At 44.9% G+C, this 24,467-nt stretch overlaps 1 protein-coding gene across 2 annotated transcripts; it reads right to left on the bottom strand.

The window, feature by feature from the left end:
- Positions 1 to 485: 485 nt before the first annotated feature.
- On the bottom strand, positions 486 to 24,358 carry LOC123940428 (cartilage associated protein). Of its 2 annotated transcripts, XM_046003252.1 has the most exons (7): positions 23,833 to 24,355; positions 21,092 to 21,241; positions 18,214 to 18,385; positions 13,507 to 13,635; positions 9,981 to 10,126; positions 8,963 to 9,046; positions 486 to 1,388 (listed from the first exon to the last, which is right to left on the bottom strand). In XM_046003252.1, exons 1-7 carry the CDS (start codon positions 24,301 to 24,303, stop codon positions 1,335 to 1,337), a joined length of 1,206 nt encoding a protein of 401 aa, XP_045859208.1. In that variant the 5' UTR covers positions 24,304 to 24,355; the 3' UTR covers positions 486 to 1,334. The 2 variants fall into 2 exon arrangements, with proteins under 2 accessions (XP_045859208.1, XP_045859209.1); XM_046003253.1 differs by lacking the exon at positions 13,507 to 13,635 and having other exon boundaries at positions 23,833 to 24,358.
- Between the last annotated feature and the right edge of the window lie 109 nt (positions 24,359 to 24,467).

The raw sequence follows: 24,467 nt of genomic DNA, 5'->3' as shown, positions 1-24,467 counted from the left end.
AAGTCCAAGTCGACCACTTCTCACCATCTCCATTGTGACGGCTCAGGTTCAAACCAGCACTCCCTTTGCCTGGTGTCCCTGCATCTGCCATTGGTCACAATATGGCAGCCAAGGCACTCCTCTCCCCAAACCTTCCAGTGGTTCCCATCTCACTCAGAGTAGGAGCCAGAGGCCTTACACTGGCCTAAGCCACCTGTACTCTCTCCCGCCTCTGTTACCTAATCTCCTTCCATTCTTCCCCTTGTCCATTCCTCTCCTTGGCCTCTATGCTATTCCCCCACCACAGCGAGCATGTTCTCACGCATATGCTGTTCCCTCTGTCTGGAATACTTTTCCCTGAGAACTGCTTCCTTAAAGTCTCTACTCTAATGTCGCCTTCCCAGTGAAGTTTTCCCTGACATGCTATTTAAAACTGTAGCCTCATCTCCAGGCTTCCGTACCCGTTTCCCTGCTTTATTTTACCCCATAGCAATTAACACTGTTGATAGGTTGTATACATTTATTCTTATTTATTTGTTGTCTGTCTCTCCTTATAGAATGTAGGCTCCAGAGGGCAGGGTTTGGTTTTGGGTTTGGTTTTTTTTTTTTCTGTCATTCTGTACAGCATTTCCAGTGCCCAGGTCAATCTCTAGCATGTAGGCAGGTGCTCAATAAATATTTATTGAAAGAATGAATGAAACTAGACTCCCTCTGCTTTCTTCCATTTGGAACTTTGAGACTTGTAACTGACTATTGTCCCCAAGGGGGACCGATCAACCATTGTAAGACTTCAGAGAGGCACAAATGTTGAGCAAAAGCCCTATTTCTGTAGCCTGCACTATCTACCCAAACTGTCTTTTAGTGGGGGCCAGAAATGGTGCAGGTCAGATTACATGTAGGCTCTTGGGGGCATGGAGGAATTTGGCCTTTGTCGTCCGCTTATCTTTTCTGGATCAGGGCATGGGGATAAAGGAGTCCAAAATCTGGAAGAGTGAAAACCCAAAGTAGGTCTTCACAATTACTTAATTCTAGGAGTATTTTTCTTATTTAAAAAATAATAGTGATTTTCTGGGTGGGGGGGAATGGAAGACTGTCCTTCCAACGAAAATGGTGAGAAAGGCAGGTGTGAACATGGGCAAGGCAGGTTTGAAGATAGGGAGGGAGATAGGTGTGGATGTGGGCAGACCATGGGGAGGCAGGCTCACCCCTTACTGTATGTAGTGAGAGCGGAGGCTTCCCTTTCACTTCACAGAGCAAAGAGAAGGCTTTGAGGTATCAATAACATGGGCTATTGGGGTAAGGAAAACGAAGAATCTGGGTCTCCTGAACATCGAGGGGCATCTCTCCGCTGTGGACTAGCCAGTCTCCTCCAGCTCCAAGAGGTCATCCACATATTCCAGAACCTCTCCCTGTAAGAGACAAGAGGACACTTGTGTTAGGTGGGCTACCTGACTTTAAAAGTGCCAGTAAGGACGTGCCTGGGTGGCTCCGGCGTTAAGCATCTGCTTTCGGCTCAGGACATGATCCTAGCATCCTGGGATCGAGCCCCACCTTGGGCTCCCTGCTCTGTGGGAAACCTGCTTCTCCTTCTCCCTCTGCCTGCTGCTTCCTGTACTCGGGCTCTCTCTCTCTGTGTCAAATATAAATAAACATCTTAAAAAATAAAAATAAAAGTGCTTAGACTGTCTCTAAGATGCCCCTGCTGGCTGCATGTGTGGGCTGGAGCAGCCCTTCCCCACTGCCCTTGCACCCAGAGGACCTGACGTCCCCCTGGGAGGGACGTTGCTTCTCCTCCATGTGAATGTGGAGTCATGAGCTCTGGAACCCCCGCGGATAGCCTGTGAGAAGGGGGCAATCCAGCCACCCTCTTAAAGACCTGCTTAGTACCCCCTCTTCTGGGCACCCCCGAACCCTTAGCAGTTGCGCCACAGGAGCACTCTCTATCTGTTCCCCTTCTGCCTTGATCAGCAGACCATGAGCTTCTCCAGGACTAGCACCTGGCTTGCTTTTCTTCCCCGGAATGTGGCACGAAGAAGGTGGGAAACCTGCTAAAGGAAGAATGATGGAGAGAATTCGTGCACAGTGCTGGTGTGCTCAAGTAGTCACTCCCTTTCCAAGACAGTCTCCTGGGTACAGTGGGACCCACGTGCCCACTGTCAGGACTAGGAGCCCACCTGCTCCCTCCCTCTGCAATCAGCCTTAAGCTGCAACCTGGAATACCCCAGCATACTTTCTGATTTCCTTCTCCGCATTGATTTCTCTCCCACAACACATCTGGGCCCAGCTGATGGCACCCATTCTCTTAACTGCCAAGACTTGAGTGAACCACCAAACAGGCCAAGTCCTGCTCCCATGAGGGTCAGCCCCACTGATGCTAACCACCCCTGCTAAAGCTTGGCCTCCTTCACAGAAGTAACCATCCCAGGCCAAGAGCCTATTTGTTCTTTTTGATATTTTTAACACACTTCCCATTAGAAAAATCTCAGCATCTGAGGATAGTTAGGAAATCTCCCAAGGACATGAGATGCAAAAGGGGGTCTTCTTATTTTCACCACATACATCGACCTTGTCATGCCTGACATTAGAAACTGAAGTTATGGAAGTGGAAGACTACTGATTGCAAAAACGATGTTCTGGGGTGTCTGGTGGCTCAGTGGGTTAAGCGTCTGCCTTCGGCTCAGGTCATGATCCCAGAGTCCTGGGATCGAGCCCCGTGGGAGGCTCCCTGCTCAGCGAGGAGCCTGCTTCTCCTTTCCAACTGGCTCTCTTTCTCTCTTGCTCGCTCGCTGTACTCTCTCTCTCAAATAAATAAATAAAATCTTTAAAAAAAGAAAAAATGATGCTCTTTGGTTGCTTTCTGGATCCCAAAAGGAAAACACAGTAGAATGATTATATGTATGGCACTGACAGCTGTCTCCAGAGTTACTGTTTCCTGCTGTGTGGCTGCTGTGACATGGGGATGATGGTATTGTCTGCTCTTAGCTCACTAATCAGTACCCAAGACAATACAGATGCAAGAAATACAACCCCCTCTGTGGCTTGTTAGAATGGAGGCACCAAGAGACTAGCTCAGATCTGCTTGGGGAATGCACCCATTCCCCAGCTGTTGGAAGTGTCGATTACTGACGGCTGATAGCTGCCCCCTTTCTGGACAACTGATCTTGAATAAAAGGAGCAGCCCCATCAGGGAGCTTAGACACCAACCCCTCTGGGCTGCCAACAACCAAGGACAGAAGGATAAGCTGCCTGTAAAATGCAGGAAGAGCTCTGTGGTACAATCCATACTCTAGAACTCCCATGGGATCAGGCTAAGCTTGACTCCAGCTGAGACCATACATCTTCGTGGCTCCTTCCCCTGCCCCTCGCTTCTCTCCTACCTGAGAGCACTCCCTCAACAAATCACTCCTGTAAATTATAATCTATTTCTTCTAGACCTTCCCAAATCAAACAACCATCAGAACCCAAAACTTGAAGCACCTATTTCAGCCTGCTTTATAAAGTTTCTGAAACCGTAATAAGTGTCTGCAAAATTTTTAACCAGTGTGCGAACTTTCAGGAGCTCTTACAACACATTTCAACTCCAGGAAGATAATAATAAAGAAGAATGCCCTAACTTCAGTAGATAAATCATATTGATGTTTTATTTCAATGTAGTATTTTGTCCTTTGGAAATTTTAAAGATTAAATTAGGAATTTTATTGTATTGATGATACTTTGTTTTAAATAATTACTTGCCATAATTTGATATCTAGAAAAGAAAATAGCTTGTTCTTTAGAGATGGATTAATTCTTTCACAATTCTAAAGCTTTGGTTAATAAGTTAATTTCTTCCAGGACCTTTGACAGACTCCTTTTTTAAATCTTGAGTCCAAGAATACTAGGAGTTTTAAAGCCCAGAATAAGCCTGGTGTTCAACGGGTGATTATTAATCAGCTGTGTAACTTTGAGCAAGTCACTCCACCTTTCTGAATTTATCTCCTCACCTGTGACATGACAGAGCATTCCTGAGTATCATAAAAATTCTCTTGTTCTAATATCTATGATTTTTTTCTAAACATATTGTCTTTGTACACCAAAAGCGTTTAAAATATTCATAGCCCTAGACCCAGGAATTCCACCCATGGGAATTTATCCTAAGGAAATGACCAGAAAAGAAGTAACCAATTTAGTCATAAGTATATTATTTGTGAGAGCAAAAAGTTGGAAGCAACCTAAAAGCCTGCAAAAACAAAAAGCTTTACTTAAAAAAAAAAATGATACCATGGAATATTAGTCATTAAAAAGTCATGTTTATAATAAACATTAACAAGGTTACAAAAAACACACAATCCTCTCAGTAGGCGCAGAAGACAGCAAATGACAAATTTCAATACCACTTCATGTTAAAAACACTTGACAAACTAGGAAGAGAAGGGGAACTTTCTCAACCTGACAACGGGCACCTACCAAAAAAACACACAGCTAGCAACATTCTTAATGCTAACACAGAATGTTTTTCTTCTAAGACTGGGAACAAAACAAGGATGTCCACTCTCCCCACTTCTATTTGACATCTTAGTGGAGGTTTTAGTCAGGGAAATTAGCAAAGAAAAAGAAACAAAAGTCATCCAGATTGGAAGAGAAGAAGTAAAATCACCTCTATTCATAGGTAACACGAAACTCACGTTTCATGTAGAAACTCCTAAGCAACACACAGTCACACACACACACACACACACACACACACACAAACTGTTAGAATAAACAAGTTCAACAAATTTGCAGAATTGCAATATTGATACACAAAAATCAATTGTATTTCTACATACTAGCAATGAACAACTGAAAAGGAAAATTAGAAAAAAATCCATTTGCAACAGAATCAAGAATAATGAAAATTAAGAAAACATTATTGAAGGAAATTAAAGAAGACCTCCAGTAGTGGAAAGACATCCCATGTTAATGGATCAGAAGACTTAATACTGTTTAGATGTCAATACTATCTAAAGGATCAATAAATAAATAAATAAATAAATAAAGGATCTTCAGATTTAGCACAATTCCTACAAAAAAATTCCAGCAGCCTTTTGCAGAAATTGGCAAGCGGAGGCGCCTGAGTGGCTCAGTAGGTTAAGCGTCTGCCTTTGGCTCAGGTCATGATCCCAAGGTCATGGGATAAAATCCCACATCTGGCTCCCTGCTCAGTGGGGAGCCTGCTTCTCCATCCGCCTGCCACTCCTTCTGCTTGTTTTTTTTTTTTTCTCTCTCTCTCTGTATCAAATAAATAAATAAAATCTTTAAAAAGAAAAGAAAGAAAGAAATTAGCAAGCTGATGCTATAATTCCTATGGAAATGCAAGGACCCAGAATAGTCAAAACAACCTAGAAGAAGAATGAAGTTGGAAGACTCACATTTTCTATTTCAAGATGCAGTACAAAGCTATAGTATTAAGACAGTCTGGTACTGGCATAAGGATAGAAATCTGGATCAATGGATTAGAATTGAGAGTCCAGATATAAACCCTTACATTTATGGTCAGTTGATTTCCTACAAGGGTACCGAGACAATTAAATGGAAAAGAAAATCTTTTCAACAAATGGTGCCAGGACAACTGGATATCAATATGTAAAAGAATGAAATTGGACCCCTACCTCACATCATATGTAAAATGAAGTCAAAATAGATTGTAGAACTAAAGTCTTAAAGTTATAAAGATCTTAAAAAAAATAGAGTAAATTTTCATGATCTTGGATTGAGAGTTTCTTAGATATTGACACCAAAAACACAAGCAAAAAAGAAAAAAAGAAATTGGCAAGCTGATACTGTAATTCATATGGAAATGCAAGGGACCCATAATAGCCAAAACAACCTAGAAGAAAAATGAAGTTGGAAGACTTACACTTTCAATTTCAAGATGCAGTTTCAACCAGATATGTTGGATCTCATTAAAATTTAAAACATTTATGCTTCAAGACACCATTAAGAAAATGAAAAAGACAACCCACAGACTGCAAGAAAATATTTGCAATTCATATATCTGATGGAGGACTTATAACCAGAATATATAAAGAACACTTACAATTGAACAATAAAAAGACAAGTATCCCAATTAAAAAATGGACAAAGAATCTGAATAGACTAGACATCTCTCTAAAGAAGATATACAAATGACTAATAAGCTTATGAAAAAATGCTCAACATCATTAGTCATTAGGGAAATTAAAATCAAAACTGCCATGAAGTACTATTTCACACCCACTAGAATGGCTATAATAAAAAAGACAAACACCAAGAAGTGCTGACAAAGATGTGGCAAGCTGGAAATGTCATACACTGCTGGTGGGAATGTAAAATTGTGCACCCACTTTGGAAAACAGACTGGGAATTCCTCAACAATTTAACTAACTACAGAGCTACTATCTGACCCAGAAATTCCACTTCCACATATATAAGAGAATTAAAAACTTTTGTCCAAACAAAAACATGTACGCAAATGTTCATAGCATCATTATTCAAAATAGTCAAAAAGTGGAAACAGCCCAGTGCAAATGTCCATCAACAGAGGAATACGTAAACAGAATGTGGTATATCCACAAAGTGGTATATTATTCAGCAATAAAAAGGAATTTTACATGTAACACAATATATATTACAAGATGGTTGAACCTTGAAAACATAATGCTCAGTGAAAAAATCCAATTGCAAAAGACCACCTACCATAAGATTCTATTTATATGAAATGTCCAGAACAGGTAAATCCATAGAGACAGAAAGTAGATTAGTGGTTGCTAGGGGCGGGGAAAGAGATGGGGGAGGGATGGACAGAGGAGAAGGAATGGGAATGACTACTAACAGGTTTGGGATTTCTTTTGGGGGTAATGAAAATGCCCTAAAATTCTTAGTGATGGATACACAACTTTGCACATATACTAAAAACCACTATATTTCGTACTTTATGGTGTGTGAATAGTATCCCAATAAAGGTGTTCTAGAAAAACATCACAAGGGGAACTTCTCGTATTACAATTTCAAATGGAAAATCCATGATATCTATTACAGTTGGGTTTATTATAAATAGATTTCAGAAAATATATAGAAAACATTGGAGGTATATATCTCAAAGTATCAAGAGTGGCTTGCTCTGGACCATTAGGAATTCAGCTCTTCCTTTTCCTAACTATATTTTTCTCCACTCTCCAAACCAGAGCATCCAACCTTGCTTGTGCATAGCCAGCACTCCTTCCTTTGCAGTGTCCTTGTGACCTTATGTCAGGCTCTGCTTCTTTTTTTTTTTTTTTAAGATCTTATTTATTTATTTGACAGAGATCACAAGTAGGCAGAGAGGCAGGCAGAGAGAGAGAGAAGGAAGCAGACTCCCCGCCGAGCAGAGAGCCCAATGCAGGGCTCGATCCCAGGACCCCGGGACCATGACCCGAGCTGAAGGCAGAGGCTGTAACGCACCAAGCCACCCAGGAGCCCCCAGGCTCTGCTTCTTAACCCAACCTAGGACTCAGGACACAATAATCACTTCCTAGTCTATAAAGCCTTTCCACGTGCAGTGTGATACTTCATTTCCCCAACCCTGTGAGGTCAACATTGTTAGTCCCATTTTATAGATGCAAAACCAGAGCTCTGGGGAATTTAGTGCCTGCCAGTGATGGGTCCACTCCATGCAAATTTGTGCATGGAAAGCAAATTCCGTGATCATGACTTATTTCAAAGTGCTCCACCAAAAACCAGGACAGTGGAAAGAGAAGACCCGGAGGCTCAGAGCCTCTGGGTCTGGCCAGGAGCTCACAGAACTTTCCTGTCCCCCGGCTCTTCGTCTATGAAGTGAGGGGTCAGGCCAGCAAGTCCCTCGCTGCCTTAGGAAGCATGCTCTGGTTTGTTTCAAACATATCTCTCTAAATACTCCCCATAATGAGGACTTTTCTGTGAGTAGGCTGCCCCACCCCAAAATGACTCCTCCATCAGCAGTGGAGTCTTTGTCAAAAAAAGGAGTCAGCTGGGGCTCCTGGGTGGCTCAGTGGTTTAAGCCACTGCCTTCGGCTCAGGTCATGATCTCGGGGTCCTGGGATCGAGTCCCGCATTGGGCTCTCTGCTTGGAGGGGAGCCTGCTTCCCTCTCACTCTCTCTGCCTGCCTCTCTGCCTATTGTGATCTCTCTCTGTCAAATAAATAAATAAAATCTTAAAAAAAAAAAAAAAAAGAGTCAGCTGGGGCGCCTGGGTGGCTCAGTGGGTTAAAGCCTCTGCCTTCAGCTCAGGTCATGATCCCAGGGTCCTAGGATCAAGCCCCACATCGGGCTCTCCGCTCAGTGGGGAGCCTGCTTCCTCCTCAGTCTCTGCCTGTCTCTCTGCCTCCTTGTCTGTCAAATAAGTAAATAAAATCGTAAAAAAAAAACCTGTTTAAATAAAAAAAAAAAAAAAGGAGTCAGCTGAGGGGCACCCGGCTGGCCCAGTCAGAGAGCATGTGACTCTTGATCTCGTGGTTGTGAGTTCAAACCCCACACTGGGAATAGAGATTACTTAAATAAAAACTTAAAAAAAAGAAAAAAAAGGAGGCAGCTGAATGAGAATCAGGAATTTCAAGCAATCTCAAAGAACGAGAAAATGACTCACAGCAAGCACTGAATTTACAAAAAGAAAAAGAAGAAAAAAGGTAATAATCATAACCCAAAAAACTGGGATGAGGCTTTCTAAGTGTTGTTTGGAGCACTGAGTCATTGAAAATCCACTGCATTTTTATAAAGTTAAAAAATTATCACAGGATGACTTCAATGATAGGTTCCTCCATATTCACCTTCAGGAAATGTGGTGCTATGACCTAGGTTTCCTAGAAAGCTGTGTTCCCCCCTCCAATGTTCTTTCATTAAAACGCCCATAGAAATTGTATTTCTCAAGGTTCCCTTCCGTTTCAGGGATGGCTTGGCCTTCCAGTGATTTCTGCAAAGATGTGAGTCATATTTTCTCTTAGCCAGACATGCGCTCAACATGGAAACTTACCTCATCATCATCCATTATATTTTCCTTCGCAAAGTCATACAGCTCTTTCTGGAGTGTAGTCACGTTAAAGAACTGAACGGCTTCCTGTTCAGACACAAACACAGAACAGTTTCTATGACCAACCTTTTGATGTCAGAACTGGAGGGAGGGGGAGACAGGGTATGGACTTCTTTTGGGGGTGATGAAAATGTTTAAAATTGGACAATGGTCATGGTTGTAAAACTCTGTGACTCTACTAGAAACCACCAAACTGTACGTTTCAAAACATGAATTTTACTGTATATGAAACATATCTCAATTGAAAAAGAGCGGCCAACCCCAAGTGAGTGAGAGAGTGAGACAGAAAGAGAGAGCGAGTGTGTGTGTGTGTGTGTGTGTGTGTGTTGGCAGGGGCGTGAGGTGTGTATGGCAAACTGGGACAGCATATAAAAATCCCCAAGAAACAAGTTAAGGGCAAAGACCAACAAGGGAAGATCTTTTAAAAGTCATATAGAATCTGTGGAGTTCCCTGAAAACAAACGCATGCAAAGCTGAGCTTGTCCATCAAATGAATGAAGCGATGGTCCATCCATAAATGAATCCATCTTGGAGGTGTTAAAAAATAAGGAGGCGTGTGAGTGTGGCATGGAAAATGCTCCTGATGAATTCTGGAAAGACAAAGCAAGCTGCACAACAGCAGGTAAAGTGTGACGCTGTTTCTGTAAAAATTAATAAATACAAGCTGTATAAACGAGCCAATGTATAGCTATAAGGCAGAGGGTCAAGAAAAAGTGTGGGATTTTGAGGGAATCACATTTTCGAAGTAAAACTATTTTGTCATGTTTGAAGTTTGTAGTTTTTACTGAGCTAGGAATCAGAATAGAGGAGTAACATGTTAAAAGACCAAAAAGCCCCACAAAACCCACCCAGAAACAAGGGGTTCCCTTCCTTTCTATAACAAGGCCTTCCCCTGAGGCGAAGCGGCCCCCAGCGTGAGAAGAGGAGCCCGCGAACTGGTGCCGCGTGCCCCGCCACCTACCGGTCTGGGCTGGAAATGCTCCTCTGCCAGGCCCCACTTGTCCCGGTGGTACTGGTAATACACCAGGTTCTGCCGCATGACCTTGTCGTCGTGGTCGAAGAGCAGGTAGCTGACCGCGCAGGGCGCCGCGTTCTTCAGGTCGTTCACTGCGGCCGGGAGAAGAGGCGCGGGAAATCAGCAAACCGTGCCCTGAAGCCCCCCCAGCCGCACCGGCTTCCTGAAGGAAACATCCCTGGGCACCCCTTCTCCACAGCCCCTCCTTGCGAAAGCCTGTGGCCGGCCAGAGCCGTCCCTGGGTGGGCCGGGCACAGGCTGGGTCCCCAGGGCAGCCTGGGCCGTGGTTCCGAAACCTGGAACTGCTCGTGGGGCGGATGCCTTTGCCGCGGAGTCTGCTATGCTCTCCTTCGGGCTCCGCCGACCCGAGCGGGGACGGCTGGGACCCTGGACTGCCGCGGGGCTGCGGGATGTAGGGAGCAGATGCCTGGTCCCATCTGGACGGCACCGTAATCCCCAGACCACGCGGCCCTCCGACCGCTGACCTGAACCTGGAGAACGCCAAGGACTGGGGCCTTCCGGGGCCCGAAGCGAGGTGAGGCCTCCCGGTATTGACGTCTCCTTAGACTTGCCTGGCCTGCGACAGCACCTTCCGCACAGGGGATCTGCGGGCGTCGGGATTTGTTTTGGAGGTGGAGGCAAGGGGGAAGAGGGGATTAGCCACAAGCCCTTGGGTATTTATCCTGACGAGGGCCCTCCAGTTGACAACCCACTACCTCTGCTGAAGCTCTCGTTAGCCCGAGGAACCAAATCGTGGGCGTGGGTAAATTGTGCCACCCAGTGGCCGCCTCCTGTAACAACAACCCTAAACACCGACGACTTCAGGGCGCGGGTTATTCACAAGGTGGGCAAGGTGAGGAAAGGCACTTATTCCACGGCCTTCCGGGGCTGGGCTTCAAGCATAAATAACACCTGTGCTCAAAAAATTGAGTGTGGTAGATAATCTCAAAAGAGTTCGCAATAGGGCTGACTTTCAAGAAGCTAGTTTCAAGAAGTATATCTTACTCATACTGTTCACCTATAAACCCAGAAAGCAGATCTCCCGTGGAGCGGCGGGTAGAGCTAGAGGTTTGGGTTCACGGGCATCTACAGGTCACAGCCACCGTCTCTGATATGCAGGGCGATCTTCAGAGCGCGTGAGGACTCCAAGGACAAGGGTGCTGCCAGAGCCTGGATTACCTAGAACGCTTCTACAGACCTAGCGCTCTGGCTTGGCGCAGGCAGAGCCACGTCCTGCTCAGAGGGCTAGAACACCTGCTGGATTCTTTCCCTTTCAGAGTCCAACACCCGGCCTAGCTCAGGAAGGGGCCAACACAGGTTTTTAGGAAAATGAAATAAAAACACTAGCTTATCCCACAACAGGAGCTTATGTTTTCATCCACAGAAAACTTTTATTTCTTTTTTTTTTTTTAAAGATCTTATTTATCTGAGAGAGAAAGAGAGAATGAGCAGGGGGAGGGATAGAGGGAGAGGTAGGAGCTGACTCCCTGCTGAGCAGGGAGCCCAACGCTGGCTGGATCCCAGGACCGAGAATCATGACCTGAGTCAAAGGCAGCTGCCTAACTGACTGAGCCACCCAGGCGTCCCAACAGAAAACTTTTAAACTGTAAATCCCAGACTGGCAAAGTGTTGACAAAAGTTCAAGTTGGGTGATGGGCATACTATACAGTTCATTATACCATCATCTCTAATGCACACTTTAAATTTTCCAGAATAAGTTTTTCAAATATACATGACTTTCCATAATTCTTATTAAAACAGGGCTCTTCCAAGCATGGATGACTATAAACACAGAGTTACTACTAAGTGGGGATAAGTGCGGGAGATGGGAATGGGTGCTCTGCTTTGGGTGTTTCTCTGTACATCTCTGAGATGTCCGGTTTGCTATAACAAGCCTATACTACAAATCTTTTCATAAGAAAGCACTAATCAATCACTTAGACTAAAAAAGAGGTCTCTTCATAAGCAAAACACTGTCTAGGAGAAAACTGTCCCCTTGGCATTAGAATGCAGCCAAATAAATATTTGCTGGGGACCCATCGTGAGCTTGGTGTGTCTCATGTGAAAGCTGCTGAAGGTTCCTAGATTATAAAGAATAAGACTTGGGGCACATGGGTGGCTTGGTCGTTTGGGCATCTGACTCTTGATTTCGGCTCAGGTCATGATCTTGGGGTGATAGGATCGAGCCCCATATCAGGCTCTGTGCTGACCATGGAGCCTCCTTAGAATTCTCTCTCCCTCTGCTCCACCCCCACCCCAGCTCACTCTCTACACCCCACCCCACCCCTCACCAAAAAGAATAAGACTATTGTCCTCTATGCTCAATAATCCTTTACCAGTACCAGGATTCTAGTGGCAAATAAAATGTCATCCCTGCCTCTGTGCACGGGAAGGGATACCTGCTATAGACACACCTCACCCTCCTGTTGATCTGAGGAACGTCCCAACCAAGGGACATTTCAGGATATCTCATCGCATCCTTAGATGAGATTCAGGCTGTCATAATAGCAGGTTCACTGCTGAAAGGGGCAAGTTCCCCTACTCACAAAGCTCTGTGGTAAATGACAACTATGAGGCCTTATCAGGAATAATCCTGATGAGCAAAATTAAATACACACACACACACACACACACACACAGAAGAAAATTTTTTTCTTTCTTTTCGGTCCCTTTTTTAACCTTCAGCAGCACATCTTTCAGTCCTGAAGTGGACAGGAAGGGAGATAAAAAGGCAGGTGGCTATTGCAAGAAGAGGAAACTCAACAAAGAACATAATAGCCACAGTGGGAAGGAGAGCTGTGGAAGCCAAGGTCGCTGGTCCCTTGACAGCACATCCCTGAGTCCCCAAGGACACCCAATCCCTGAATGGGAAGGATCCTCCTGTGCTTAGCCCCGCACTGAGGGGTTCCCACCACTCAGACAACATCAGTTATAGGGAGAGGAGGAAAGGGCAAAAAGACAGACTCTGAAGTCTGAACTCTGATGAACTTTCTCTTACGTTTGTTTCCCTTCGACTCCTTGGAATGTTCTGAGAGATTAACTCGAATTTCAGGCCCACGAAGGACAGAGTGGAATAAAACTCAGTCTGGAAGGGAAGGCTGATGATAGGGAGGAGATAAGGCCATGTGCTAGTGTACAAATACCCTAAGAATTCCACACGTATCGGTTCACAAGGTTAGAACAATTATCTCCAATTTACAGATGAGGAAACTGAGGCAAGGAGAAGCTAGGAAGTGATGAAGCAGAAACATAAACCCAGGTGGTCTGGCTCCAGAGTCCGTGCCCTGAATCACCAGGTCTTGCTGGCTGGCTTTCTGTGCAAAGCATGACACCAGGGCTGTCAATGCGACCTTGACGGATTCTCTCAACAACCAGAGGTGAGTGTTGTTACCCCGTTTTTTACAGATGGGGAAGCTGAGTCTCAGGAGAATTAAGGACCTTGCCCAAGATCTGGTAGAAGATAATTACTTACATTTATAATAAGCAAACTGCAAGTAATGATACATGGTGGCCACAAATTTCTCCACTGGGTAGCCTCCTATAACGGGCGTGAGGTTCTTTTCACACTGTAGTTTGCATTCCAGGACCTCTACGTAATGATCTGAAAGAAGCCACACAAATTCTCAGAGCAGCGCATTCATCAGCCTCTCAGTGCTCCCTCTGCCCCCCTCGGTGATCCAGGTAGAAGGTAAAGATGATACGGGGAATATGCTTGCAACACTTACGATGAAAGGGCTAAAATCCTCAATACATAAACTTCCCTAAAACAGTAAGAAAAAAGACAAACACCCAATATAAAATGGCCAAAGGATGTTCACGGAAAAGAAGTCATAAAAATGGCAAAGATACATTGTGAAAAGATAAACCTCATTCGCAATGAAGAAATACAATCCCACCAAAAATATTTTAAATTGCTAAATTTGCAAACAACAACAAAAATCCTGTTTTGTTGAAGTAGGGTTGACACACACGTTACATTAGTTTCAGGTATACAACATAGTGATTCAACAAGTCTATACGTTTTGTTGTGCTCCCCACAAGTGTAGCTGCTGCCTGTCATTTAAATGGGCAAAATTATAAAAATTTGGTAACACCCAGTGTTAGGGAGAAGATGGTGAAACTTACACTCTCCTATTCTGCCGGTAGAAGCAAAATATGAACACATTCTTTGAAGAGCCATTTGGCACAATGCATCAAAGGTTAAAATGCACATATCCGCTGGCCCAGCAGTCTACTTCTAGGAAAGTTTCTTTAGACACAGGCACATATAAGCACTGTTGCAACAACAAGCAGACCTGGAAATAACCTGACTGCCAGTCAGCAGGTGAATCATCAATTATGGTACATACAAATAGTAGGAATCTAAACAGCCATTAAAAGAGAATAGGTAGACCTAAATATAATAATAGAGAAAGACGCCAAAGACTACATTTCCCAACCTCCCTTGCAGCTGGGTTGGCACCCTATGATTAGTTGTGCCAATGAAATGTGGATTGCAACAACTAATGAAAGCTACTTCCACTGCTTTCAGGACAGGTCACTAAAATCCTCCCACATGAACCTCAGCCCCCTCCCTTTCCTCCCTTCGCGCAGCTACCGGCAAAAGACTCCAGAATGATAGTACACATTTTGTTGGCCAGACTGTAGACGACAGGTATTCTCACACATTTTTGCTAGGAAACAAAATGGTAACTTAAAATACTAAATATTTACAAAGACATTTTCTCTTTGTACCACCAATCCGGCTTATGTTGACTCTGAAAACACACCTCCACACTTAGCCAAAAAAAAAAAAACAAACAAAAAAAAAACAAACCTGAAGTTCTCCACTAAAGTATTACATGTAATAGTAAAAGATTGGCACAAACCAAATGTCCATCAGAGAGTTGAATAAACTGTGGTGCCTCATTCCCCCCACCCCTCAGTGGAGCAGTCAGCAACAACAAAAAAGAATAACTCTCTCTATGTGCTAGCCAGGATATATTGCTAAGTGGAAAGAACAGAACAGTGTATCAAGTATGGTGCCTATTTGGTGTGAGAAAAAACAAAAAAATACAGAGAAATAGATGTATGTATATACAACCTTTATAGAGAAAAAAGAAATCAGGCAAGAATCCTCAATATCCGCTCATTTGCTATGTGTAGGGTTGTAGGGGAAGGGATGGAGACAATTTGATGAACAACAAATTGTCCTCATCATGAAGTATTTTTTTCCCAAATTATTTATTAGTATCAAAAGGAAAAATAGTATTGCTGAAAAGCTGGGAACTGGAAATTACCTTAACCAAATGCTTAAAAATCAACGTCACCAGTAAGGGGCAAACAGGTACCATGTGCATCTGAATGGGATACCCCGAGAAGCATACTTCTGTAATGTTCCAGCCCAAGGTGTACAACCTGAATGTAATAGGAATCCATATTGAGAAATATCCTATAAAGTGACTGGCCCATGTTCTTACATATTTTTTTAAAGATTTGACTTATTTATTTGACAGAGAGACCACAAACTAGGGGAGCGGCAGTAGAGTGAGCAGGAGAAGCAGGCTCACTGCAGAGTAAAGTGTCCAGTGTGGGGCTCAATCCCAGAACCCCGGGAGCAGGACCTGAGCCAAGGGCAGATGCTTAACCGACTGAGCCACTCAGCCACCCCTAGCCTATATTCTTAAAAAAATATGAATGGCACAAAAAAAATTAATGGCATAAAAAGAAAGGCCAAGGAACTGTTCCAGATTAAAGAACACTAAAGAAAAATGACAAATAAATAGGAAACATGATATTGGACTGGACTGTACCAGGAAAAAAAAAGTTGCTAAAGGGCATTTATGGAATAAGGGGCAAAACTGGAATATAAATCCATATATAAATATGGGTTGGATAAAAGTATTGTCTCAATATTAAGTTGCCTGAATTTAATAACTGCATTGTGGATTTATACAGAATATTGTTATTCTTAGGAAATTTACTGAAGTATTATGGGGTAAAGGGTCATGATGTATGCAACATACTCTCAAGTGGTTCTGTAATAAAAATAATTACATACACATATCCAGAGAGAATGATGAAGTAAATGTGGCACAATCAGTGTGAAAAATGGTGAATCTGGATAAATAGTTTATGAGAGTTCTTTGTACTACTCTTGCTACTTCCTTATAGGTTTGGATTACTTAAAAATAAAAAATCAAAATCAAACTGAAAATTTAAAAAATTATTTTAAAATAAAATATAAAAATTTTAACCAAAAAAAATTCTCAGTTATCCATCTATCTCCATATAAAGACATCGAGATATGTCTTCAGTAGATCAAAGATAAATTGATCTTTGCTTATTTTGTAGGGAAAAAAACCTTATAGAGGTATAAGCTGGAAGGTAATAAAAATGGTTACCTTTGAGGTGAGTGGAATGTGTAGAAGAGATGTGGATAGAAGCAAGACTTCCTAATAACTGCCTGTAACTCCTTCATCCTCTTCAGCCCAGGAGATAGTAGCCCGAGGGTATATTTTCCCCCTTTGGGGTTCACCTTCACCCACATTTCTATGAACAAATCCATCTTGAGGTATCCTTGTGTATGTCCGCCATCTATCTCCAGTCAGGACCCTGACTATACAGAAGGAGACTTATTTTTTACAGTGTATCCTTCTGTGATTTTCACAGTTTATACTATGTGCATATATGTTACCTATTCTAAGAATATAATAAGGTTCCAGATTAAGTATAATGTAGGTGAGGTGAGACGATTTCACTGGGGTAAGACTCTAGTCAAGACTGCCTGGGTCAAATCCCAGCCCTTCCCCAGAGAACAATAAGCACAGTACTTAACCTCTCTAGGCCTCAGCTTTCCCAGCTATAAAATGGGGAGAATGCTAGTACCTTTCTCATAGGGTTGCAAACTCAAAATAATACCCATAAAGAGCATAGAACAGGGCCTGGGATCTAGTTAGAACATAATGTCACTTTTTCTAGCAACTGTCTATAGTCAAAACATGGTAACTCCAAGGAAGCACTCTTTCCGTACCCCTCCTTTAGTCTGAGTGTGGGGAGTACTTCCTGACATTATAGGCATGAAGGGATGTGGGAAGGAACACGAGAACTGAGCACTAACTAGGAAGTCGTCTTGTGCCCCCACCTCCACAAAAAAAGAAAATCAACCCTGAGCCTGATCAAGCCTCACCATCCAACTTATAACCAAGTTATAAGAAATACAGGGAATAGAGGACCAAGGGGGTACAGTCAGCAAAATCCAGACTATGGGAATCTCTCGGGGGCCAATGATCTTGTTTTTTCAATAGCCAAGGGGAGAAAACAGATGTAGAGGAAAAACCTACTGCTGACTTAAAAGGCAGCCAATTTGCTACAATATTTTTGAGGCTGGAGGACATTATGCTAAGTGAAATAAGCCAGTCACAAAAGGGCAAATGCTATAGGATTCTACGTCTCCAGGGCACCTGGAGTAGTCCAATTCACAGAGACAGAAAGTGGAGTGGCGGCTGTCAGGGAAGGAGGGGAGCTGCTGTTGAATGGGTATGGGACATCCATTTGGGAAGATGAAATGATGGGAGGCTAAGATGGACAGCGGTGGTAGGGGCACGTCAGCGTGCATGTATTATACGTCACTGGAATGCACCCTTAAGGGTGGCTAAACTAGTAATGTTTTATACAATGTGAGTCATGAATTGCTCTCAGACCCATTTTTATTTTTCCAAAAGCCTGTAGGGGATCTGTAACTGGGCAGGGCTGATCTGTGGGACCCCCTTTCCAAGCCTGTGCTTGACTGAACACTGTACTCAGGGATTTTTTTCAGAAACCCCTACGAAATCAAAGGCTGGACATGTGGGTTACATGTTACCTCCCCAGCCACCATTCATACGGAAGCTCAACAGCTCCTCAGAGGGACACCTGGTTGGCTCAGTCAGTTAAGGGTCTGCCTTCAGCTCAGGTCATGATCCTGGGGTTCCGGGATCAAGTCCCACATTGGGCTCCTTGCTCAGCGGGGAGTCTGCTTCTCCCTGTGCCTCTGTCTACCACTCAGCCTACTTGTGCTCTCTTTCTCTTTCAGATAAATAGATAAAATCTTTTTTTAAAAAAAGGGGGGGTTCTCAGAGTCCCTCAAGCCCCCAGGAAGGCACGCAGATGCCACAGGACAGCTGTCCCATTTACATGTGGAATACGGCCTGTCACCAACCTGCAATGGAAAGATAGAAATCCTTGAAGTCCTTGATCTCCCTGGAGCCCTCACAGGCAGCGAGACACTCGTAAAAGGCTTTGAAGAAATCGGGAAGGGCCAGCTCCATGTCTGTGACGGACGTCCTCCAGTTCTCGCCATTGTAGGCCCGCACGGCCCGGATGAACAGGCTCTGGAAAGCAAGGAGAGGGGGTGAAGCTCCCAGACATGAAGGAGGCGGGCCGTCCAACCGAGAGGAGTCAGACCATCGCGGAGCTCCACTCTCATTTGTCCCCAAAAAACCACACTGACCCTTAATTGAATAGGAAGCCTCCCAGGAACTGACTTATATCTAGCTTTTCTATCCTATATGCAATGGTACGCTTCTTATTTCATTCAAAAAGTAGGAGGTGCTTGATAATAAAATCTAATTCAAGTCAAGAAAAAAAGAAAAACTATAGTGACAGCAATCAGGGCACTGGCTGCCAAAGGCCACACCCAGACAAAGGTGTGACAGGAAAGGGGTCTGAAGGAACATTTTAGGGGAGATGAAAATATTCTATGATGTGACTGTGATGGTAGTTACACATTCGCATACCTTTACCAAAACTCATTGAATTATACACTTAAACTTAGTCAATAAATTTCAAGTAAGTTCTACGTCAATAAAGCTGGTTTTTACAATTGAAGCACAGAAGAGATATACGCTTGACAGTGCGTGGCAGACACCATTCCCCCAACAGTTAAGTATAAAATAGGAATGCCAAGCCTTAGTGCTAGTTCCTGGGCAGGACGGGCATGTGCCAGATGGTGGAGCATCAAGACACTTCTGCTAATCGCTGACTGGACCAGATACAAGAAGAATGATTGGGTTGAGGAAGCCGCTGGGTCTCACAAGAAATGAGTAGAGACCTCGGGTACATGCACAACCCCGCTTACCCGGAGGGTCCAGCGGAAATAAGCACGGCATGCTCCACTTGGAGTTCTTGTTCACTTGCACCAGAATGGGGGTGTCTAAGGACCAGCCCTTAGACCTGAACCCCAAGCTTCAGGTGTCAGGTAGAGAGGCTGATCTCCCTGAACCTCCTGAGCATGCAGCATCCCCCGGAAATAAGGCAGACAGAGAACCGAACCGCATGCCCAGCGACCGGGAAAACAAGCAGCAAGTCCAGGCAGCCAGCTCTGCAAGGACCACTGGGCAGCAGCAAGAAGAAAGCCACACCTGGAGGCGGAAGCCCCTGCACACAGCCGGGCAGCCCCAGCCCACCAGGCAGGACTCCAAAGGGAGAGAATGGTCTAGCCCACCTGCAGTTAGACACGGTGCACTGACCACGAGCTCCCAGCTCTGCTCCCCAAGCCCAGTGAAGACCACAGTGAAAAAGATGCAAAGGTAGAAATCCTTTCAACTGAGAATGGAAAAGGAGCCAGCAACAGACAGGACACTTCAACAACTTTTGTAAGGACTGAAAGCCAAATTATCACAGAGGAGGGTCTGGGGGGACGTGATCCCCCCACCGGCCCCCACCATGCACTACACTACGTCATACATCTGTCGACATTTGCAGGCACTAGCGACCACAGAGACTGGTGATAGGCATAGAAGAGAAAGCAGGGCCAAAAGTCTGAACAGCGTTGTTGGAGCCCCAGGTTTCCTTGCACACCCACCTGTCCGCCCAAGGGATCATACCTCCCAAAGGCACTCCTCACCAGAGACTGGGGATTTATTCTAGAGACTCCATCTATAAGGGCTGGAGGGTCACGGATCAGGGATAGCAGAGTGGGGGTTGAGGCATGAGGCTAAGAACCAAGTAGCAGATAAAGTTTCTGACTGAGCTGTGAGGCCCCCACCACTCTTCCCAGACTGGCTCTCAGACACAGGCAGACAAGCATGATATTTCATGAGTCCTGCAAGAGCCTGGAGAATGCTTCCCTGGAAAACTGATCAAGACTCTGTACTCTGTATCTGAGGGTTACCACCAATGACAAAGTGAGCTTGCAGTCTGGTCGTATGACAGGTGACCCTAAAGTCAGTCCTTGGCTGGGATCTATCAGCTCCTCATGGATACTTCCAACACATCCCTCTGTTTTTTTAAATGTGCCCTAAGCCTTCCCAGGTACCCATGCCCCTGGTTACCAAACTTAATAGGTCTGAACAACAGTAAGTGCTCAGAGGAGTTAGATGCTTCCTCATTCATTCCCATCAGACTCCCCTTCACAGATGCATAGATTTCAGTACCCTCTAATCATCAAGTCAGTCCTCCAAGCTCCTCGATTCCCTTTCCACCTCAATACATATGGGTGTGTGTGTGTAAAAAGATGTGTCTTCTAGTTTCATCAGAAATGGAGACTTATGCTCCTGTTTCTTGTGTTTTTGGTCATTTTTGGATGATATCCAAGATATGTGTTTATTCCTCTATCTTAAAACTAAATGATCCAGTGACCTTCTTAAAAAAAACCACAAAAAACATATCTCCCTTCTTACAGAGGAAGAGAGAGTAGGAGCGGAAGAGGGCATAGAGGGAGAGGGAGAATCCCAATCAGACTTCCCATTAAGAGAGAAGTCTGACCTGGGGCTCAATCTCACAACCTTGCGATCATGACCTAAGCAGAAACCAAGAGTCAGACACTTAACTGAGCCACTTAGGTGCCCCCAAATGACCTTATTTCTAAAATACAGCATTTAAAGGAAATGTGACTTTAAGTACATCATAGAATGTAAAATCTCATTCTCAAATGGGTCAACTTTGTGCTAAAAAGTCAATCATTTCCATTGTCATAAAACTCAACAATGCCACCAAAAATCGTTAGAGGTCCTGGGATGTCAATAGCTATTCATCAAGACCCGCTTCTGCAGCCACTCACACTGCAACTGGCTGGCTGTGTGAAAACCCAAATATACCTCGTATGACTTTGTTTCCAAGTCCTTAATGTAGTCCTCGGCATCGGGCAAGCTCTTGTAATACGCCATGTTTCTCTTCATCATTTCATCATCGGGGTGCTTCAGCAGAAAGGTGTGAGCGGCAGCAATGGCTTTTGGAAGATTATTCGCCTGAGTACAACAAAGAAAGGGGAGATCTGCTCCATGGAGGAAGAGCAGTGATTTTTGCAAAACCTTCAAGTAACTCTGTGTTTCAACACGATGCTTCCAGCTGAGGGTTCCGTGACTTCCATGACCCATCAAGACTTGCACTCTCTTGCCCTCCAGCTTCCAGTGGGGTTCACCAATGAGGATCCCCACTGGGAGCCTGAAGGAAGGCAAGAGGGTAAAGTTGGATTACTTATCTCCTCGCTCCCTCCCTTCAGTCATCTTGGGCCACTACTGGCCCTTATCTGAAGGTCACAGCTCTTCTCGAGGTGGCCCTCTCCCTCCTTCCTGCTTCCTGGAACTGTCCTTTCCTGAGCCTTTTTTGGCCCCGGGGAGGGGGGTGTCACTCCTCCACCATTACTAGCCTTTGTAAATAATCACTTTTCAACATTCCTCCAATCACCCAGTGGGACTACACCACCCCTTTTCTGTTGGAAAAATATACTAATATTTTCCAACATATAAATATGTTGGAAATACATATATAATATGTAAATATATATAAATAATATAAATATATAAATATAAGTATATAGAAAATATATAAATATATAAGCAAATATATATTAAAAATATGTATAAATATATCATATATAAATTTACATTTATATAAATATATAAATTTACACTTATATATTTACATATAAATTATTTATACACTTCAACTTGGGCCCTGCCCTCTGGAACATGGAGCTACATCTTGGCAGCTAAGCCTCCGACAGAAACCCAGGCAGGTTTTGGAGAAAGGGGCTACCCTCCCAGGTGCTCTTGAGAGACAGCCACCTACATGAGAGGACCCCAGCCACCTACCAAATGAGCCACTCCTAAATCGGCCTCAGTCTGTGGCAGGAGCAGACAGCTTTGTGTCCCACGGCAGCCTCCAGACTGTAGGTGTGGGGGGTGGGGGGGTGTATATGCATGCCTCCAAGTATGTCCTCCCCCACCCCATACACCGAGATTGACACGAGAAACATCGTTAAGGAAAAAAATAATCCACACAGTAACAACACCTTAAATCACCTCTTCAGTGACTTTCTGTTGAAGCAACTAAGTGAAGATCCTGGCTTCCTAATAAAATCTTAAACCTTTCCTGTCCTTTGGGAGATCTCAAAATACCAAGACAGATGGTATTTCACCGACTTCTAAGTGAGTGATTGTATCAAGACCTGTGAAAGGTTTTGAAGAATAGCTGGGACCATCCTGACCTTTGAGGCCACCATCATGAAGGAGAAAACCTTTGCCTTTGGTCACATTAAGTAAAATACTCTTCCCCTCCTCCCTATATCACTTGTTTCAAATTCATCTGTAGATGAATCAGCTTCTAGTGGTCTCCACTTTTAAAAATAAAACATTTCCCCCTTGATTATATGACTCAAATTTGGTTCAGACTGTCTCTGGCAAAAACTAGGCAAAAAAGAGAGAGTTAAAGGAGTCATTTTTGTTAAAACATAGTCCTTTAAGAGCCAGCCATCATTTTTTCAATGTCCTGGAGCTTTATTAATCTTATCCCCCCCGTTCTATTTTAAACTATTTTTTTATTGCCAGGACAAACATTTACAAAAGTGATACTTTATATAAAAATATGAACACATAAATAACTCAGCTTTTCACCTATTTGGAGTTTTGTGCTATTTTACTGTTCTTATGAATGCAACCTAAGGTGGCTCTGTTTCAGAAACATGAAAAACAGATCTTGCAATCCAAAGACTCAAAGCAAAGTTTCAAAACAAAACAACTTCTACCTCCAGAGTCTGGAATGCGCCCTGAATCTATTTTTGTAGTCAGGAAAATGAAATGCAATATATTCCCTTAAAAATCATTTTCAATTAGCTAAAGTAGAAACTGGACTTTGAGAGGGCTTTCTTGGCAAAAACTGGTAACGACCCGCGAAGTTAAAGTCGCTTTAACCAGTTAGGGCATTCAGCCCATTCTTAAATCTTGCGGGTCCCCAGAGAAAGGACTCCAAGGATCAAGAACTTCCATTTGTGGCTATTTTTAGCCAGCAATCCCAGAGTTTAAGCAGCCACCGAGGAGTATGACAACTGTGTTAAATTCTAGATCAAAGGGCCGGGAGCGCCAACCTTGATGAGTCACAGCGCACTTCTGCTCCTCTAGGCCGGGGTGGGTGCTCCCAACGAGCCCTTGCCCTGGCCAGGCCTCAACTTCCTTTTCTTTAAAAGGAACTAGTCGGCACCTCAGGTCCTCTTCCCCTCTGTGACTGAAAGTCGCCACTTACTTGAGAAAAGGGGGTGTTAACAGTATGCACAAAGAAGAGGAGTCTGTCTTCAAATAGCAGGTAACATTTATCAGGCACTGTTGGGTGGCTAGACGCTCTGTGTACGTATTCTCTGCCCCAGAATAACCCTTCTAGATAAGTATTTTCATCCCTATTTAAGATGAAGAAGGGGGGACAGGATTCGGAGGCGTCCTTTGGCAACGCTGCTGGCAGCAGGCTGCACGGGGGAAGGCAGTGCGAGGCCACCCTAGGCGGAGGGGCAGGGCCGGGCCTGGGGGCGGGGCCGGGCCTGGGGGCGGGGCCGGGCGGGCCGACTTGCCTTGAAGTAGGCGAACTGCAGGAACTTGTAGGGCTCCCGGCGCTGGAAGTCGGCCAGTACTTCGCGGCTGGGCTGGGACTGGCGGAAGGCTGGCAGGCCCTGCTTGCAGCGCTTGAGGCAGTGCGCGCGGCGCAGCAGGCCCCCGAAGAGGCGCAGCTCGGGGTAGTGGGCGAGGCCGGCGGCGGGCTCGGGCTGGGGCACCGCGCTGCAGTTGCGGTGGCAGAAGGCCTCGCTGTCGCGTAGCAGGCGGTGCAGCCGCAGGCTGATCTCCAGGTAGCCAACGCTCTCCGCCCAGTGCTCGCCGCTGTATTGGTCCAGCGCGTGCCGGTAGGCCGACTCGAGCGGCATCAGCTCGTCCCGCGGGAAGCTGCGGAAGCTGTAGCGCTCGTACTGGGCGCGCCCGCCGCGCGGCACACAGCCAGCGCACAGCAGCGCCAGCAGCGCCGCGGCCGCCCGGCTCCCCCGCTCCATCGCGCCGGGCGGAAGGAAGGAAGGAGGGAAGGAAGGAAGGGGACGAGAAGGCAAGGAAGGCGGAGGACTGCGCTACGCGGCGAGTCCCGGGCTTGGGAGGCGGGGATACCAGCCTCCGGCCCGCCCCGTCCTGCTGGCCGTCCCCACCCAGCGGGGGGTCCGGG

Source organism: Meles meles, chromosome 4, assembly GCF_922984935.1.
Source record: "Meles meles chromosome 4, mMelMel3.1 paternal haplotype, whole genome shotgun sequence".
NCBI classification, from domain to species: Eukaryota; Metazoa; Chordata; class Mammalia; order Carnivora; family Mustelidae; genus Meles; species Meles meles.
The sequence above is the reverse complement of the archived record's forward strand: the minus strand, read 5'-3'. Positions and strand labels throughout refer to the sequence as shown.